General features: G+C 34.9%; 1 protein-coding gene across 8 annotated transcripts in view; it reads left to right on the top strand.

Annotated features, from left to right (window-relative positions):
- The window catches only part of CAB39L (calcium binding protein 39 like), a 110,124-nt gene that overhangs the window by 45,804 nt on the left and 43,171 nt on the right, over positions 1-21,149 (top strand). For 6 of the 8 annotated variants that reach the window (XR_016388701.1, XM_089899579.1, XM_022574816.2 and 3 more), the window contains 3 exons: positions 4,102-4,243; positions 8,893-9,057; positions 14,309-14,427. Coding sequence is in view for 7 of the 8 variants with exons in the window: in XM_089899579.1 (XP_089755705.1) it covers positions 4,133-4,243; positions 8,893-9,057; positions 14,309-14,427 (395 nt within the window). In the remaining variant the exon portion in view is untranslated. Of the gene's footprint in view, positions 1-2,337; positions 2,444-4,101; positions 4,244-8,892; positions 9,058-14,308; positions 14,428-21,149 lie in introns of all 8 variants that reach the window. The other 2 variants (XM_089899581.1, XM_089899578.1) reach the window with 1 other exon arrangement.

Here is a 21,149-nt window from a genome sequence, read left to right as displayed (position 1 = left end):
TTTTTTAGGCAGTTTCCTTTTTAACTTATTTAGTTGAATCCTTATTTATTTTTATTCCCACATGAATGCATTGTAGATTTGCACCCTCCCAAATGTTCTGCCAGCACTATCAAGGCTCCCTTTCAAGAACTATTTCTGGTTTTTAGCATTTATTTTCTTGAACTCTTGTGGGTTTGACTCCATCTCATCTTTTTGTAAGAATTTTAGTAGGTGTACACAGTCTATTCACACATAAATATGTTGGCTAGAGACTTAATTGTGAGGTTATAGACTTTCCCTTTCAGAACTCTGTAGATTCTCTCCATGGTTTTATGACATGTAGTTTTATGGAAGTCCAAAGACAACTTAATTTTTATCCTTTTTGTTGTTAACAGTCATTTTGTAGGAATGAGCTTTAAGAGAAGAATGTTGGTTTCTTCTAAAAGCCACAAGGCACTGAATTTGGGGTCTCATCATTAATCTCAACTAGAAAAATTCTGTAAATGACCACATTTAGATCTTTTTTTCTGCTTAAGCTGTTTTATCTTTGTTGCTTCTCTCCATTTTTTAGTTCCTTTTGCATTTGTTGTCTTCCTCCACCTCTTTTCATTGTTGTAATACCCATTTTTATAGATAGAACACTATATCTTCTCCATATTTCCATAATATATACTATACACACATACACACGAACACACACCAAGTACCTTTTCTCCATCATTTAAGTTTGTTTAACCTTTTCTGGCATTCTGGCAAAACCCTTTGTGTGGCTGTGTCTCCCACTACATTGTGCACCCTCTGAAGCTTATTTTGCATTTACTAGTGCAACGCCTCACACCTTACAGGTGCTCAGTAAATATTTTCTGAATGAATAAATATAGACTAACTAATTGTGTACCTTTTGGTTGTCCTCAATCAATTTTCTGTGGGGTCATTTCTGCTGTATGCAGATTTGGATTGCCATGCTGCATTTTGGGGTGTTTCTGTATATGTGTGTATATTATGTGTTTTTGATCTTTTATCTTGACCAACTCTCTTTTTGTCTAAGTTCTTCTCTCCCTTTTTTAAATTTTTATTTTGCCAATTATATCTCTTCTATCTCCTACAGAGAATTAATTTTGGAAGTAACCTTTCCCGTCGAAGTCCACAGGGCATTTCTCCCCTTTGCTTGTGCTTTTTTTTTTTTAGTAGAAACTATTTATTTGTTGTTTATTCTGTTCACTTACTTTGGAAAGTGGAAAAGTACAATAGGGCCCATGTCAGTCCTCTGATATTTGTGTGCTGCATGGCCTGCTGTCAGCATTAACGCCGGAGGGCAGGTTGATGTGTGCAACCCCACCACAGCTTTCAGTGCCCAGGAGGCATTCACCTGGTGTCAGCCTGTTGGACTTAGCATGGCATCTTCTCCTGTTCCTGCTTCTTGTGTTGTTGAAATATAACGTGTGTTCTAAAAACTCTGACATAGAATTTATTACTATTACCACTTTATCCCAAGGAAGCACCATTTTCAGGACTCCACCTTACATACTTTATCTTTGGCCTTGATGGAGTTAGAATGGGTGTGGACCAGTGATGAATATGCTAGAGCTCGCTGTATTTGGCCTATCTAATTCAAAATATGATGCTCTATCTTTCTTTAAGAATCCCTCTTGCAGTATAAAATTTCCTCAAAAAATTAAAAATAGAACTACCATATGATATAGCAATTCCACTTCTGGGTACTTCTCTGAGGAACATGAAAATGCTAATTCATAAAGAAATATGCACCCTCATGTTTACTGCATCATTATTTACAATAGCCAAGATATGGAAACAACTTAAGTGCTCATCAATGGATGAACAGATAAAGCATATGTTCTATGTGTGTGTGTGTGTGTGTGTGTGTGTGTGTGTATAATGGAATATTATTCAGCCATAAAAAGAATGAAATCTTGCCATTTGTGGCAACATGGATGGGCCTTTGAGGGCATTAAGCTAAGTGAAATAAATCAGAAAAAGACATATATCGTATGATCTCACTTATATGTGGAATCTAAAAACACCAAAAACCAAGCTCATAAGTACACAGAACAAATTGGTTGTTGCCAGAGGTGGAGGGTGGGGTGTGGATGAATTGGGTGAAGGGGGTCAAAAGGTACAAACTTCTGGTTACAAAATAAGTGAGTCATGGGGATGTATTAAAAAATAAAATAAGGTAACTAAACTGGTACTAACAAATAAATATAATGTATCTGGGCTTTCCCAAAACATTTGGCAAAATTTTTCTTGATATCTTGGTGAATGAGATGAAAAAAAATATGAGTTAAATGATATGACTAGGTGAATTCACAGTTAAAAAACAAAACACTCATTTTACAGATAGAGCAAATGACATGCAGACAAGGTGATAACTTCGGAATCATAGCGGATGAATTACCAGCTCAGAACAATTTGGGGGTTTAAGTACCTCCTGTTTGTTTAGCAGGTATGTTGAGTGCCACTTAGCATTATTCTTGATCACAAACAACAAATACTGAAGAAAGTTTTTGAAAGCATATAAGGTAACTCAGAGATTTGACAGAAGTCCTAGGGAACCAGATTTGGGAAGTAGGAGTCTAGGGAGATGAAGTAAATATTTAGAGCCATAGCCAAGGATATACCAGAGGAATAACTGTTTAGAGTATTGCTATCGACTGCTGTGTACATTTGTGTGTAATATTCTTTATTGATTAATTGCATCATTGTTAATAAGAAAAATATGAGGAAAAATGGAATTAACCCAAAAGTCTATCAATAAAGGTATTGGTAAAATAAATTATATAATAATTTAATAAGAAATTACCAAATACTAGAAGTAATTACATAATATGTCTGTATAATGGATATTGCTATAAAAATGTTGTAGTGCATCTAAATATATACTCATAGAATGATATTCAAGATTTAAAAAGTGGGGAAAAGTTGAAAAATACTATATTTAGTATTTATTCTATTTTGGTTTTAAAAAATATATTTTTATATACATAGAAAAAATTCAGGAGGAATATGTATCAAAACTGATAATAGTTGTTGCCTCTGGATGACTGGTTAATGGGAGCCTTTGATTTATCACATCATATTTCTGTAATGTTTGAAATATTTTTGCTAATAAATGTAAAGTAAATGAATATGCCTCTACTAACTGGAGCCTTTAATTTTAGATTTTTTTCTAAAAAAAATAACACATTTTTAGTGTAAATAGGGCAATGACAGCTATATTTGGCTTTCTCTGCTCTATGTAAATAGATGTTCTCAAAAAGAAGAACTGATTTTCCTGTTCCCCTCCCACCTCACCCCCCATCATGGTAGTCCTCATTTCATCAGTGAGTATGCCAGCTGAATGTTTGAAGAGTAAATAAAAAACAGATTCTAAACAATTTTACATTGTAATTTTGTGATTGCTGTGGAGTGACATGTTTTTAAACATTGCTTTACCAAAGTATGTGGATGCTAATCCCACTTTTGTTTTACATGTTTTATTTTATCTATGATTATTATTATCACCATCATCATCATCACTCTCTTTAGTCAAAATATCTAGTTTTAAATATCAGGTTATTCTCTAAAAATACTCCTTTTCCCATTCTTGCATAAATCTTGAATTTCTATTTTAGGAAAGATTTTAAACTTTGAGTAAAAACTTTTAGGTAAACTTTAAAAAATATCTTTCTTAAAATATTTTATATTAATTTAAATTTGGCACAAAACTTGGTGAAACTTGTTTTTCTTTTTAATATTTATGTATTTATTTATTTGGCTTCGCTGGGTCTTAGTTGCCGTACGCAGGATCTTTAGTTGCAGCATGCAGATTCTTTAGTTGATATGTGGGATCTTTAGTTGTGGCATGGGGGACCTTTAGTTGCAGCATGTGGGATCTAGTTCCCTGACCAGGAATCGAACCTGGGCCCCCTGCATTGGGAGCACAGAGTCTTAACTGCTGGACCGCCAGGGAAGTCCCAATGAAACTTGTTTTAGTTTGACTGATTTTAATGTTTCATGTTACTGAATTGGTTATTGAAAACTTATAAGACATTTTGGTATAACAATTTAATCATGTTAAGAATTATAATTATAATTTTTGTTTATTTGTTTGTTTGTTTTTAGCATTCCACATTGGAAGAAGAGATTTCTATAGATGAAAAAAATGCCTTTGTTTAGTAAATCGCACAAAAATCCAGCAGAAATCGTGAAAATTCTGAAAGACAACATGGCCGTTTTGGAAAAGCAAGACAGAAAGACAGATAAGGTATGAGGTAAAATAATAATATTTTTATTAAAATATATGAATAGACCAAAAAAGCTAATGTAAAAGCTTAATGAAGAATCCTAAACATGGTCTGTGATGCACTCGTAGGGTCTTACGTAAGTACGTTTAAATTGATTCCAGGTTTTATGCAACTGATAATTGTTGAGTCTGTTGTCTTGAACTCTTCGTTCACTTTCTAGAGCCTCTGACCAACCTTGGATCCCTCTAGACTTAAACTAAGGGGTGACACCCCACCCTCCACCTCTGGCAACCACTAATCCATTTCAGTCATAAAAAAGAATGATATCTTGCCATTTGCAGCAACATGGATGGACCTAGAGGTCCATTATGCTAAGAGAAATAAGTCAGAGAAAGGCAAATACTGTGTGATTTCACTTATATGTGGAATCTAAAAAACAAAACAAAACAAACGAACAAATATAAAGCAGAAACAGAGTTATAGATACAGAGAACAAACAGGTGGTTGCCAGAGGGGAGGTGGGTTGGCGTTGGAGGGGGAAGAAATTGCTGAGGGAGATTGAGGTACAAACTTCCAGTTGGGTATGAAAGGTACAGTGTAGAGAATATAGTTAATAACTATGTAATACCTTTGTATGGTGACATATCGTAACTAGACTTATTGTGGTGATCATTTTGGGTTTTTTTATATATATATTTAAAATATTTATTTATTTATTTGGCTGCGCCAGGTCTTAGTTGCGGCGCACGGGATCTTCACTGCGGTGTGCGGGATCTTTTAGTTGCAGCATGCAGGCTCTTAGTTGCGGCATGCGGGATCCAGTTCCCTGACCAGGGATCGAACCCGGGTCCTCTGCATTCAGAGCTCAGAGTCTTAACCACTGGACACCAGGGAAGTCCTGTGGTGATCATTTTGAAATGTATAGAAATGTTGAATCACTGTGTTGTAAAACAGAAACTAACAGTGTTGTAGTTCAATTATACTTTAAAAACAAAAAGAGATCAGATTTGTGGTTACCAGAGGCAGGGGTACTGCGGAGAGGGAACTGGATGTAGACAGTCAAAAGATACAAACTTCCAAGTGTACGATAAGTAGGTACTAGAGGTGTAAGGTACAACATGATAAATGTAAGTAACACTGCTGTATGTTATGTATGGAAGTTATTAAGAGAATAAATCCTGAGTTCTCATCACAAGGAAAAATATATTCTTTTCTTCTCTGTTTCTTTAATTTTGTATCTATATGCAATGATGGATGTTCACTAAACTTATTGTAATAATCATTTCATGATGTATGTAAGTCGAATCATTATGCTGTACACCTGAAATTTATACAGTGCTGTATGTCAATTATATTTTAATAAAACTGGAAGGAAAAAACCTCAGAATGAAAAAAAAATCTAAGGGGTTATACTGGTATATAATATTATACTGACATGGAGGGTAAAATGTTTATATTTAAAGATCAACTGATAGTTTCTACTACAGTGCAGCCTCTTTTTTTTTTTTTTTTTGGCACACCACGCAGCATGTGGGATCTTAGTTCTCTGACTAGGGATCGAACCCACGCCCCCTGCAGTGGAAATGCAGAGTCCTAACCACTGGACTGCCAGGGAATTCCCAGTGCAGCCTCATTTTAACATTGTTTTAAAGTCCTACCAAGAAAGGCTTCCTCAGAGGAAGGGGTTTTTAGTAATTCAGTTATTCCTTCAAAGGGACATTGAATCCTACATATATAATTTGTCTCTAAAGGGACTAGTTTATGGCAAGATTCAAGATATCTGTAAAATAAATACCCTTGAGTTAATGGTATCTTTCTGTCCCAGTGAATGATACAATATTGTATTCTTGTAATGATGTAGAAATATATTTTTTATCCTACATCTTGTAAGGAATGTAGAAATATATTTTTATTTCTAATGTACTTTGTAATATTGAGCAAAATATTGGCTCAATAGAATGAAGAAATGACCTTCATATAAGAGTGAATCTAAATAACAAAAGAGAGGAAAAAGGAAAAGACATAAAAAGACACTAATTTTCATTAGTGATCAGGAAAAGTCCAATTAGAACAACAGTAAATTCGTATTACATTCCTACTATCTTGTCAAAAATGAAAAATGTCTGATGGTATTAAATGTTGACAAGTGTGGAGAGCAATAAGAACTTTCATTCACTATGAGTGATAAAGTATAAATTGGTGTTTGGAAATGAGTTTAGTATATTATCTGTTAAATATGAAGATACACATGTTCTAAGACCCTGCAGTTCCCCTCCTAGTATAAGCTCTAGAGATGTTCTTGCAAATATGCACCAGGATGCATGTCAAGAATGTTCATAGCATTGTTGTTCATAGTAACCCCTCAGTGGAAACAACCCTGATGTCCATCAACAGTAGAAGTGAGAAGTTATGGTCCAGCCATTGATGGAATACTACAGAGCAATGAGTGTTAAAGAACTGCTGCTACGTGCGGCGGCAAGGATGAACCTCCCAAATATAGTGTTGAGTGAAAGAAGCAAATCATAAGAGGGTACAGGTACTATTCCAAATCAGCAGAACTAAACTATGTTGTTTTGGGATACAAACATAGGTGAGAAAACTATAAAGAAAAGTAAATAAATGATTGTCATCAAAAACATAAAAGGATTTACTTCTGGCTGAAAAGGCGGCATTCAAGTGACTTCTGGGATGCTAAAAATGTTCTATTTCTTGACCTCTCTTATGGTCACACTGGTGTTTGCTTTATAATTATTCTTAACTCTATATATGTTTAAAGTAATCTTCTGTGGATATATGTCACAATTTAAGGAACTTCCAACCTTTAATAAATTAAGGATTGCTTTAGCAATATCATAAAATGTATCTGGAAATTAATTTTTTAAGTAGTGTCATGCTACTATGAGTTACTTTTATTATTTTGCCTTATTCTCCTCATTTCCTTCTTCAATTATAATGATTAGAATACAATACTTGAAAGTAATAAAACTATATTTCTTTAAAAACAGTCAGCAAATTGTTAACTAATTGGCCTGTTTTTTTTCTTCACCTGTTTTTTTTTTTTTGGTATCCCATGCTTGCTTGCTTGCTTTATTTATTTATTTTGCGGTACACGGGCCTCTCACTGCCGCGGCCTCTCCCCTTGCAGAGCACAGGCTCCAGACGCACAGGCCCAGCGGCCATGGCTCAGGGGCCCAGCCGCTCCGCAGCATGTGGGATCTTCCCGGACTGGGGCACGAACCCGCATCCCCTGCATCGGCAGGCGGACTCTCAACCACTGTGCCACCAGGGAAGCCCTTGCTTTATTTATTTATTTATTTATTTATTTATTTATTTATTTATCTTCACCTGTTTTAAAAAAAATTTTCTATTGAGTGTAATTAAGATACCATATAATCCACCATTTTAAAGTGTACAATTCAGTGGTTATTAGTTTATTCACAAGGTTGTGTGACCATCACCACTATCTAATTTCAGAACATTTTCAGCACCTCCTTCTCCCTTACCCAGGCCCTAATACTCAGTAATGTACTTTCTACCTCTATGTATTCTCCTATTATTCTTTAAAATGCAATGAGGGCTCCCCTGGTGGCACAGTGGCTAAGAATCTGCCTGCCAATGCAGGGGACATGGGTTCGAGCCCTGGTCTGGGAAGATCCCACATGCCTCAGAGCAACTGAGCCCGTGCGCCACAACTACTGAGCCTGCACTCTAGAGCCCGAGAGCCACAACTACTGAAGCCTGCGCACCTGGAGCCCGTGCTCCGCAAAAAGAGAAGCTACCACAATGAGAATCCCGTGCACCACAGCGAAGAATAGCCCCCGCTCACCGCAACTAGAGAAAAGCCCGCGCACAGCAACAAAGAGCCAACACAGCCTAAAATAAAATAAATTAATTATAAAACTTTTTTTAAGAATTAATAAAGGCAAAATTATATGTTTTTAATAAAAACATATAAAATATGAGGACATTTTAAAAAATGTAGTGAGATCTTTTGCTTCTTTTTTTTAAGTTTCATAGATAACAAAAAGATAATGGTTATGTGTGAGGGATCAGTGGATTGACAAAGGTTATGGGTTTTGACAATGTATGATTTTGTACCTACTCCATTAAAAAAGCCAGAATAATAGGGATTTGTTGAAAAACATTAACAAATGATTTAAATAAAGACTACTAGCTACTGATAAGTTTTCAAAATGGACTGAATTTAATTTATAAATTAAATTTATAATTAATTACTAGTAAAGTTCAGTATGAGTATGATTTAAGGAAGTTCATGGGGGCTTCCCTGGCAGTCCAGTGGTTAAGACTGCACACTTCCACTGCAGGGGGTGTGGGTTCGATCCCTGGTCAGGGAACTAAGATCCCACGTGCTGCACAGTGCAGCCAAAAAGTAAAAACATTTTTTTAATTTAAAAAAAATTTTTTTAAATAAAGGAAGATCATTTCAATTATTCTAACTAAGTAGAAATACTGAAGATCTCTCTTTTATAAATTAACTTTAGTAACATTTTCTGAAATAAAAAACGCAGTGCCTACTGAATGGTTTTTGTTTGTAACTACACAGTTCTTTAATCATAAATAAGCAGGGCTCAATAAGTGGTTTTTGTTTGTTTGTTTATAACCTGAAATTTTTAATTACTCAACTATTAGCATAATTTTTGGTCACTAGGCTTCAGAAGAAGTGTCGAAATCACTGCAAGCAATGAAGGAAATTCTGTGTGGGACAAGTGACAAGGAACCCCCAACAGAAGCTGTGGCTCAGCTAGCACAAGAACTCTACAATAGTGGGCTGCTGGTGACACTGATAGCCGACCTACAGCTGATAGACTTTGAGGTAACCTATCTGCAAAAGGATGACAATTCTGCTTTTCAATTTTTATATACGTACCAATATTTGACTGTAATTTTTTATTATTACTGTTTATATATTATTTAAAATCCCATTTTCCCCTGAAAGTTCTAAAATCATCTTAATCGTTTTTTTAAAAAAGCAAAAGGTATACTGGAATTAAGTTTTATGCAGCTAAGTAAGAAACTTACTGGTCAATAATAATAATAATAATAATAGATAACATTTTTTGAGTGCTTACTGCATGTTGTACAGTTTCCAAGCACTCATCTCATTTAATTCTTAAAGCAACCTATATATGATTGGTACTATATTATTAGTCTTGTTTTACAGGTAAAGACCCTAAAGTTCAAAGATATTAAGTAATTTCCCCTAAGTCACTCAGTTACTAAGAGCCTAAGCTGAGATTCAAACTTATTTTCTCCAGACCTGTTTCTTTAATTGAAATATTTACACCAATGATTTAAGAAGTTTGTTAAATGCTACTAATATAGGATATTTATCTCATTTTGAAAGCAATTATACCTAATTGCCTAAATAATAAATAAAACAACACCTAGAAACATAAGTGGTGAATATGTGTAAGCATTTTATTATCAGTGGTTTTTCAATGAAATATATATACGTAAGGCACATTTCAATGATGGAAGTCTTGGTTTTGATTTGTTTGCTGTTTTGTTACTACTATCAGGCTTTTGATACTCTCAGGTAAGTGCTTGGATCTCCATTAATTCTCAAAGATAGAAGAGAATGGAGATTTCTGAAGTAAATTGCTTTGTGTTTTGTCACCAAGGAAGTTAAAAGAAACTCATTACAGTGATTAGACCAAGATAAGGTCAGGGCTCTGGGGATCTGTGGAAATACTAGCCCACAGCTCTCTGGATAGCTTAGATAGGGGAAGATTTTGGCCGACTGGAGCAGAGGAGGGGGAATGCAGGGCAAGACTGCTCTGGACGGTGAAGTCAAGTGTGTTGACTAGAAACTACACTGACTGAGGGCCTCTCAGGGCCCAGACTTCAACTCAGCCTTCCTTTCAGAAACACCTGTTTTTTTCTTTCCTTCCCTCTCTTATCTGTTTCTCTAACCTTGACATTTTCTGCTCAATAATCTCCTACTTTTTCCTCTTGCCTGGCTTGTCACTCTCCCTCCCCATCTTACTCCCCATTTCCTTTTTAAACCTGGCATATGTGGAATTAAAGTGTAGTTTTATCATTGTGTTTATATACTTTCATGTTTTTTAAATTTAGTTTAAAATGAGGTATTATGGACATTTGTAGGAGCTGTGCATAGTGGAAAAACACTTGACTTGGATTTAGGATTGTTTATAGAGTCCCTGCTCTGCCATTTGATAGTTAGTATCATAACCTCTTTGAGACTAAACTTTCTCATCTATAAAATAGGAATAATATGAACTTATATCATTGTTTTTAAATATTAAACAAAGTAAAATATATATACATATACATGTTATGGAAGAACACTAAATACATGTGCAGATATATACAGATGTCAGATAGTATATTTTCATCTTCTCTCTTTCTCAAACTTAAGTTAAATGTAAGCTGGTTTATTTTTGTTATAACCTTTGATGTTTGTTTCTGTGTTTATTATTTTAGTTTTAAATTTAGTTGGTGAGTGACCATAACTGGGAAACTCCCTGCTCTTGGAATACAGTATTATATTTCTATAAATCTCCCCTTGTTTTGCACATTTCCCTGAAAGCAGCAATGTATTAAGCTATTATCATCACTAATTAATATGTTAGCTTGAGTTAGTTTATGAGATTAGCTTAATTTGCAATGGGATGCTGGAAGGAATATGACCAAGGTTGGTTATGTTTTGAAGAATGAGTCAGGGATGAGATGTCGTCAGGTCCAGTGACCTGGAGAAGCCTTGAGTGACCACAGAATAGCATAGGTTCAAAGTGCTCTCCAAGAATTGGGGAGGTGGGAGTAGACCAGAGAAAAACTTTGGGTGCCTCACAATTTTGTGCAGCTTTGGCTTAGAAAACAAAAGAGGAACAGTAAGAAACACTTATGCAAATTTCCCTTATTTTACATGGTATACTAGAAATAAATATAGAGAAGTTTACTTAAAAATTATTTGGGGATTAAGACATTCAATTGCCTAAAAATTGACTTATACATTATCAAGTAGAGTAAACTTTTATTCTCTGGAATCCTTGGGGAAAAAACTATCTTTCTGAATATGTGCAATTTCCATGTAGCTAAAGATTAACTCTTCAAATGAAGAAAGTTAAGTAGATTACTTTTGTGGATTACTTTACATTTTCTTTATAACATGCATTGTATACTTGCCTCTCCTCCAAAATTATGTACTAGATGTAATCATTTTTTACTGGTGACTCAATACTATCATTATGAAGGTCTATTATCATGATAATTGCAGACAGTTCTTTTTTTCAGCTTTATTGAGGAATAATTGACCAGATGGTTCTTGACTTTGTTCATTTAGTTGATGCCTAGAACATAGTTATAAATGAATGTGATATTCAGTAGGTGAAGCTGTCCTCATCAATCAAACCCATAGCAAATAAATACTTATAAATACTTCTTGGTTGAATGAATGAATGAAAAACAGTTAAAATTGAAAATGGTTCAGTTTTAAGCATTCCACCAACTATATACTCATAGTATTTTCAGGAAGGATGCACCATTACTAGCATTATGAGCCCACTTGCAGAAATGTGCTGTGTATTTCTGTAGACTGGAAGCATGAATGATCAGCCCACAGGCAGCAACTTTCCTTCTCAAGCTTAAAGTATCCATATAAACTAGTGACCATTTGATAAAACTCCCCCTAACTTCAAAACTCAGTCTAATCACACAGAACCCCACCCTCCTCATCTCTTGGTTCTTAGGTAGCCCTGGTACAGCTCGTTCTGGATTGAGAGTTTCTTGAGTACTAGGACTGCATTTCCCATGCCTAGTTCCATATCCATTGGTTGGATGAATGAATCAATGTAGGTATGAGAATGAGAAATAGAAGCAGAGGTAAGGGAATTGGAGCAAAGGAAGATGTCCTGAAACACAGCAGTAAGCCACTTTTCTTAAAGAATTAGTAAATGTGTAGAGCATAATTCAAGAATAATGATAATACTTCAGTTAGTGAATAGCCTCTCCTGGGGCTTCTTTGAAGAGTGTAACAGTCATTTGACTGTAAAATCTTTGTTATATTTTGATAACAGGAAAGGAAAATTATTACTTTACAGAAGGGCTGCAGCTTTTGCCAGATAACCTAAAAGGATGGAGCATTCCTTACAGAAAAAAGAAAAAGAACTTTTGTTTAGAAGACACCTACATGGGCTTTTTTGTTAGTTGTGAAAGGTGAGGTCTCTAGGCAATGTTTGGAAGGAAAAAGACTGAAAGAAAAGAGCTTAGATTCCCTTTGCAGAGTAAAATAACAGAAATTTGAGAAATGCCATCTCTTTGGCTAAATTTGATAGGAGTAGGAAATAGAAGAGAGATAGGAGAAGGGTTTGGAGTAAGGAAGAGAGAAGGCTCCAGAGCCATGACAGAGGAAGGGGCTTAAGGAAAAAGATGATCAGGAATGCTGAGGAATCTTTAATAATCTTTAATTATGATGTGTAGGATTCAATTTGAAGTTGTTTCTGCACTGTGCTATAATTACCCTTTGTTACCCTTAAACCCTTGATAAAAGAACTATGTACTAATAGTATATGTCAAATGAAGAAGAGGTGGTTTTCTATACTTGGATAAACAGTATATAAAATAACTAGCTGAGAAAATAACTAGTTGTAGAAGGCAAGACAATGAACAAGGGCTGAGAGGAGCTAGGAGCAGGGATTTGAAATCCAGAGCTGACAACAGTGATGGTGGCCCAAGGCATTGGTTTAGATTGGGTAGCAGAGACTGACTCAGGAATCTGTGTGGCAAACCCATTTTCTTCTTCAGGAATCAAGAGGAAAGTGGTCCATTGGGGTGAGGAAAGTATTGGAGGATCCTGCTGTTACGTGAATAATGGCTAGTTAGAAGACAGACCTTTGGGTTAAAATTGTTTGAAAGAAAATCTCATTACTTTATAGCCATAAATTTTTGTCCAATCCTTTAAGCCTTAAAATTGCTGACAGAAAAAAAATACTTCAGCATATTCTAATGAGGTAAAAAAAAAAAAAAGAGTTATGGCTGAGATTGCAAGGTTTCTGATTTGTGGGCTCAGGATCAAACTCAGAGCTGTGTTTTTTGATGTTTGGGCACTATTCAAGACACAGCTTTAGACTCTTTGATGTTTTGAAACACAATGTGATAAGAGATCAAAGGATGAAAATGTATTGCATGTAAGAGTTGATGCATTCATTTTAAAGGCAGGTGTGCCTTGTGAAAATAGGCTGGATGCAAAGTCAACTGTTCAGTTTGAATTAGAAAGCAGCTCAAAGAAGCAGAAAACTTCCTAGGGAGGGTGGGAGGGAGATGCAAGAGGGAGGGGATATGGGGGTATATGTATATGTATAGCTGATTCACCTTGTTATACAGCAGAAACTAACACAACACTGAAAAGCAATTATACTCCAATAAAGATGTTTAAAAAAAAAAAAGGCAGAAAACTTCCTACTGTGATAATTTAATCTCTAGACTTACGGATAGCAGACTATCTTTTGTCTCCCCTTCTCTATCTTTCTACTTTACCATCTTGAATCTAGCATGCTCTTCTAGTCCATCTCTAATTTAATCTCTAATGATTATTAGAGATTGCTATGTTTAAAAAAAATAAGCTACGTTTTTTAAAAAATAAGCAAAATAAGCACTCCAGGATCAGCTTCTCAATAAGCCATTTTATGGTCCTAAGTTTTTGAAAATTTCCATTCCCTAAATATCCTTTTCTGTTCCCTGGCCCTCATTAAAAAGTGGTCCTTAACCTTTGGTTTTATTACTATAAAAATGAGAAATCAGAAAGCCTTGAGACACAAGCTTTGACTGTACTTCATGCATTTAACAGTTTGAAATGCTTACTATATGTGTAGGGCATTGATTTTATTTGATCTTGATTTTTTTGGTTGTTTATATATTTTGTACCTATCATTAGACAAATTAAGTCAAAGAATTCACAATCTCAGGTGGGAAAATACTATGTCATATTAAATGGAATGTGTGTGTGTGTGTGTGTGTATGTATAAACAGCTTTTGAAATAATTCACATGCCATGCAATTCACCCATTTAAAGTATACAACTTAATGGTTGGTTGTTTCTTTAACAGGGAAAAAAAGATGTGACCCAGATATTTAACAACATCCTGAGACGACAGATAGGCACTCGGAGTCCTACTGTGGAGTACATTAGTGCTCATCCTCATATCCTATTTATGCTCCTCAAAGGGTAGGTGCGTGCTTTCCTTTAAAGTAGGTTTGAGTTTAGAAAAGTTGTTAAAAGTAATATATAGCATTAGCCTCATTTGAGAAAATGATCCCTTTGGATTCATATTTGCCATGCTTGAAGTTAGCCCTCCAAATCTATGTCTCTGGGATTACTCAGGCTGCAGCAAAATCCTTTTTAAATAAATTCCCTTCCACTTACTGCCTCTCTTTCCTCCACTTTCCTGTTATCTCTTCCTATTACATTATTGCTTGTGCTTTCCAATCTGCCCTTTTTCTAGCTGCCCACTTAGCCTCTTTGCATAAGACTGAATCCCCTCATTACACAAATACACACACACACACACACACACACATGATATCCTTTCAATGGCTAGCATCTACTATGGTGACATGCTTCACGTGAGGATAGAATAAATATCACTGTACGTATATGGGACCACAGGGCAGCCAAAAAACTAAAGTCTGGTCAGATAATAGAACTCCTGATTATTACTTTTTATGTATACTCATTTACAAATGTTTCTTGGGCATTTTGAGGCTGCTCCAACTCCTAAAACCAGAAATATGGATGTAGAAAGGCTTGGGGATAGCAGACTATCTTTTGTCTCCCCTTCTCTATCTTTCTACTTTACCATCTTGAATCTAGCATGCTCTTCTAGTCCATCTCATCTGTGTTCAATTCCCGAATCCTTTCTTGTACATTTTAAAACATTTTATTGTATCAAAATAATACATACCACATAGTTTAAAAATCAGAAATATCAACAAACATCAGCTCTTTGTCTCTTCCTTCTCTATTCCTCAGTCCCATTGCCCAAAGACAACCACTTTCATCTTTTTTATTTGTTCATCTGGTATTTACCTCTATATTATCAATAATGGGCTTTTACTAACTTCTGATTTACCAATTTTAAAAAATATCTTTTAACTTTCTCATAGACTAGATGACAATTTAGTATTTCCACCACCACTGTTACTCCATTTTCCTTCTCTTAACCCTCCCAATATACTTTATCACAATTTTTAATTTTATTAGTCACATTTATATTATTATAGCTATGTAATTATTATTCATTGTTGAACAAAGTAGTGTACTATAATTACTTTGTTTTTTAGTACAAAATATTGTTTTTACTGGAGAATTAAGTCTTTCAGTTCTGGAAAGGGAAATATACTTGTATCATGTATTGGTTAGGGTAGGCTAAACTTATAACAAACCTTAAGCTTTATAACAAATGGACCCCAAAATAGAGTGGCCAACTACAAGATAAATTTATTTCTCACATAATAGAGAAGAACAGATGTTCTAGGTCAGCAGGGGTTCCTTCAACATGTGGTTCCTAAGATCACTTTGTTGATTGCCATTTCAGCCCACAAGAAGGCAAAAGTACTAGGGAGAATTTATGAGCCGGGCCTGGAAATGGCTTGCATTACTCGCACTCACATTCCATTTGAGAGCACTTAGTCACTTGACCTCTTAATTCTTAAGGAAACCTGAGAAATGTAGTTAGTGCCCAGGAAGAAGAGGATAAAGGATTTCTGTGGACAGTTAACATTCTCTGCCACATACTGTTTCTTTGAAAATTTATTCTCTTCTATATTCTCTGTTCTCACTTTCTCGTTCTCCTATTAGTCAAAGTTAAATCTCTGGGGTTGATTTCATATCTCTTCTATTTTCTGTTTCTTTGTCTTTTTGTTTTACTTGTCAGAAGATGTTCTTTTTTTTTTTAACATCTTTATTAGAGTATAATTGCTTTACAATGGTGTGTTAATTTCTGCTTTATAACAAAGTGAATCAGCTATACATATATATATCCCCATATCTCCTCCCTCTTTCGTCTCCCTCCCACCCTCCCTATCCCACCCCTCTAGGTGGTCACGAAGCACCGAGCTGATCTCCCTGTACTATGTGGCTGCTTCTCACTAGCTATCTATTTTACATTTGGTAGTATATGTAAGTCCATGCCGCTCTCTCACTTCGTCCCAGCTTACCCAGGAGATGTTCTTAATTGTATCTTCCATTGAAGATAAACTCTACTGAATTCTCCTTTCAGCAACCCTATTTTTAATTTATAAGAGCTCTTTTTTTGCTCTCTGATTTTTCCTGTTTCTTGTCTCTTCCACTTCTTAGCTCTGCGACTTTGGGCAAGTCACTGCACTTTTCCAAGCCTCAGTTTTCTTATCTATAAAATAAGAGTAAAATTTGTAATATTACCTTTGCACTAAAATAATGTTGCATTATATGCCTTAGACTATGCATTGTCAGACTGACCTGTGTGTTCAGTCAGGGTTCTGCTATTTACTTGCTAAGACCTTGGGTAAGTTACCTAGCTTCCTTAAGTCTTGATTTCCTCATTGTAATATGAAGACAATAATAAAACCTACTTCAGTATGTCATTTTGAGTCTTTACTGAGGTAGTTCTTGCAGAGCATAGCACCAAGCACATGGTACTCAGTACTCAGTAACTACTAGTCTAAAAAATTATTATCCCTATCCCTCTTAAGAGCTGCAGTTCACATTGAGATATATGTGCAATTTTAAACAAATACAATTAAGACCATACCCAAGTGTCAGAATAATATTATAAAGGGAAGTGTTTGTCTCTAGCTCAGATAAGATCTACAAAATGTAATGGGTTATGATCTACCCAGCTGGTCATTGGTGGATAAGGCTGGAATGATCAATTTGTACCCCCTTCTGGAGATTCTAAAATGTTAAGCTAAAGCATTTGACATTATCCTGTAGGAAATGGGGAGTCATTGGAGAGTTTGGGAAGAAGAATATCAGATTTGTGTTTCAGGAAGTGAAGATAAATTAATAATCATTTAATGTTAGTTTGTAAATAAATGATCCCTTGAGAATGCTAAAATGTGTTGTCCTAAAAATATATTGGAGAGCCCGTCAGCTGATGTGGAGGAGAAGTTGTGTGGATGTTCTAAAACAGTATCTTCCACCATGGGGTCGTTATGTGAAGGATACACGCAACTCCAGGGACTTCATTCCTGGAGTGGGAATTATTTGTTTGGAGGATCTCCTTCATGTAGCTGCTGTCACTGAATAGCAGTCGGGGATGGCAACTGCCTTGTATTTATTTTGTCAAAGAGCTGCACCAGATACAAGTGACTCTGCTAAAGATATGAATTTAGTGTCTTCTTACCAAGGAAATTATAAACACATGAAAATTATTACTGTTAAGCTTTAAGAATTCAGATAAAAGCAATCCAATAAATTATAAAGTATGGTTGTAGGGTAATTTTTTCGTTCCTTTTATGTATGATAGAATATATATACATTTTATACATTGACACATTATATATGCTTTGTGGAAGATGTGAAAATTTAGCGTAATGGGATATTTATTTTTTAAATTAAGTTGGTGAAGAATTACAACTTATATTGGAGAATATAACTTTATTTTCCCTTTCTAGAAATAACGAGACAAGATAAACAACTAATTCTAATTGTTATTCATTAATAATTTATCTGCTGGAACATATTACAGATCTGTAGTGAGCCTTTATTATTTGTGATGTGCACAGGATTCATTAATGTGTAATTGTCCCCTATATTTCTCCCACCCCTTCCCCTTTTTCAGTAGAGAGAGTTGAGAAAAAAACCTAGTGATAGGAAGCCAGGCAGGGGAATTAGACTAAGCTAGAAGGTTATGTCCACTGGCACAAACAAGACTTAGAGATGAGGAGCAAGGAATCAGAGGGAGAAAACCCACTAATATCAGGAGAGGGTTTTGGAGGTTTACTAGTGGGAGGCTCCAAAGTAGCTGCAGAGTAAATTAGAGGAGGGAAGGGAGTTTGAGAAGTGGTGCTGTAAGTTATAAATCAATAATTTTGAGAAACAAATGATAAAGGTTGGAATCTCTTTTAATAACTTTTTCCTACTAGATTATATTTATTTATATGTGATTCTATAAAACATGTGGGGCACTGGCACTTTTGCAATTATGATTACATATAAAATTTACTGAGTATGAATAATCAGTATATCTTTATTTTATCTTTAATTATTTGAAAATGTGTCTCTGTCCTATTTGGTGGTGAGCTTTATTATGATGAATTCAAATGACTACTATTCTTTTACAAATTCGTTGTTGCAAAAGATCACTCAGTTTCTGAACAAACTATTAAATTGATGTAAGTAGAAATTTTCCTTATATTTCAAATATGAACTCTTCTATTCATTAATCACCTGTATTTACCAGGAATCCTATTATAATGGATAATTTATAATAATTATATGTCATTTTTTCTGTATTTAAGAAAAAACTTAGCTTTCATTTATTTTCTAATATGTGGAAAAAGTAATTTTGAGTCATTTAATTTAAAAAACACTTTCTCAATATACAGATTTCTAAGACTCCATTTTCATGTAATTATAGCACACAATAGAAAAATAGGAATTGTTTATTTTAAGCATAACTCCCTCAAATCTGATTCATCAGGAAAGTTTTATAAAGCGTCTTTCCATATCTTCTGAAAAGTTAATAATTAGATTAGTTTGTAAGGCTAAAACTGCTTATTAGTTCATTTATTAGGGGTCTACAATAATAATAGCACTAATAATAGTAAGTATAGTAATTGTAGTAGTTAACATAGTACTTAGTATATGTCAGGCCCTGCTTTGTATTTATATAATAGTCCTGTGGATAGTTATTGTTGTTTTTGTTGTTGTTATTTTTATTATACGCATTTTATAGAAGAGGATACTGCAGCCCAGAGAGGTTAAGTAACTTGTCCAAAGTCACATAGCCGGTATACTTTAAACTCTAGTAGTCTGACTCCAGAATCTGTGCTCTCAGAACAATATCCAGCTTTCCAGTCTTCAAGCAGTTATAGTCTACAGTGAGCAGAGATAACTCATTACAACTCACTGTTGTTTCTTTACCAGTATATTCTGTGGGTGCACAGATGAAGAAGTCATCACCTCTGCTTGAGATGTCAAAAATGAAGCAGGTCTTAAAGTAGAAAATTTCCAAATAGACACAGAGAGTAGAAGGATTAGGTACCTCCCATGCAAAGCCACAGAGGCATCAAATTGCACAATGTGTTTGGAGGATGACAAGAATTCTGATGCAGCTGGAACCTAGTGTGAATGGAAAGTAGGGATGAGGATAAAGCTGGAAGGGCTAAGACCAAGTTATGAAGAGTCTTTCATAAGTCTTTCAGTCCTACCAAGGAGTCTAAATGTTATTCTAAAGGCAACATGGAGCCATCCAGGGACTAGATGTGATGAGTTCTGGTGGCAGTATAGAAAATGGCTTGGAGAATTGGGGGTCTGAGATTCCAGCTTGGAAGAGTCCAAGCAAGGGATAATTAGGGCCAGAACTTTAGTGGTGATATTGGGGATGAAGAGGAGTAGATATTTTTATTTATTTATTTTTATTTTCTTTTTTATATCTTTATTGGAGTATAATTGCTTTACAATGTTGTGTAAGAGTAGATATTTTTAAAACATTTTATTTTTTCTGATTCAAAGTAATACATGTTTATTATTTAAAAATTCAGACATTTTAACACAATATTGTAATTCAACTATACTTCAATACAAATAAATTTTAAAAATTCAAACATTTTAGAAATCTATAATATAGAAAGGGAGTGCATACCATAATCCTTCCCAAAGAAACCATTATCAACAATTTGGTGATGACTTCTCTGGTTTTTATTCTATATTATAATGATTCTTCTTTTATTTTTTAACCCAAACTTTAAACTCATTGCCTCACATCCTGTTTTATAGATACCATTTATTGAGTGTTTGCTGTGTGCCAGGTATTACATTCAACGTCTTATGTTATTTCATTTAATCCTTCTAACAATACTATGAGGACTAGGTATTATCCTTACCATTTTACAGATGAGGAAATTGAAACTTAGAGTAAGACTATTGCTCAAGGTTATAAATACAGCTAATAAGTAACAGAGCCAATTTTTCAATCCAGATCTGATTCTAAATCCCATCTTCTTAACCATTAATACGTCCTTAATAAGATTTGAAGCCCTTGAGATAAGAAGGGAGAGGTAATTATAGAAGACCCTGAGGACAGAGTAGACAAGAAGCCCTGAACGGAACCAGCTTTACCCATTACCATTTTCTAGGTTAGCTTGAAATGCTAGAGGTTTAGCTCTTTGTTAAAGATCAGCATTTTTACTGAATTATCTCTTGTAAAGTTGCTTGAAAACTGGGGACATAATTTGATTGGTGCATTCAGATATCAAACAGTGATGTCATTTAGGTAAACAAATGGGACCTAATTAAACTTAAAAGCTTTTGTGCAGCAAAGGAAACCATAAACAAGACAAAAAGACAACCTTCAGAATGGGAGAAAATATTTGCAAACAAAGCAACTGGCAAAGGATTAATCTCCAAAATATACAAACAGCTCATGCAGTTCAATACCAAAAAAACAAACAACCCAGTCAAAAAATGGGCAGAAGAGCTAAATAGACATTTCTCCAAAGAAGACATACAGATGGCCAACAAACACATGAAAAGATGCTCAATATCACTAATTATTAGAGAAATGCAAATCAAAACTACAATGAAGTATCACCTCACACCAGTCAGAATGGCATCATCAAAAAATCTACAAACAATAATTGCTGGAGAGGGTGTGGAGAAAAGGGAACCCTCTTGCACTGTTGGTGGGAATGTAAATCGATAACAGCCACTGTGGAGAATAGTACGGAGGTTCCTTAAAAAATTAA

This window comes from Delphinapterus leucas, chromosome 18 (assembly GCF_059928025.1).
Source record: "Delphinapterus leucas isolate spDelLeu-1000000601 "Yukka" chromosome 18, BTC_Dleu_Yukka2, whole genome shotgun sequence".
Lineage (NCBI taxonomy): Eukaryota > Metazoa > Chordata > Mammalia > Artiodactyla > Monodontidae > Delphinapterus > Delphinapterus leucas.
This window is presented reverse-complemented; position numbering and strand designations above follow the sequence as displayed.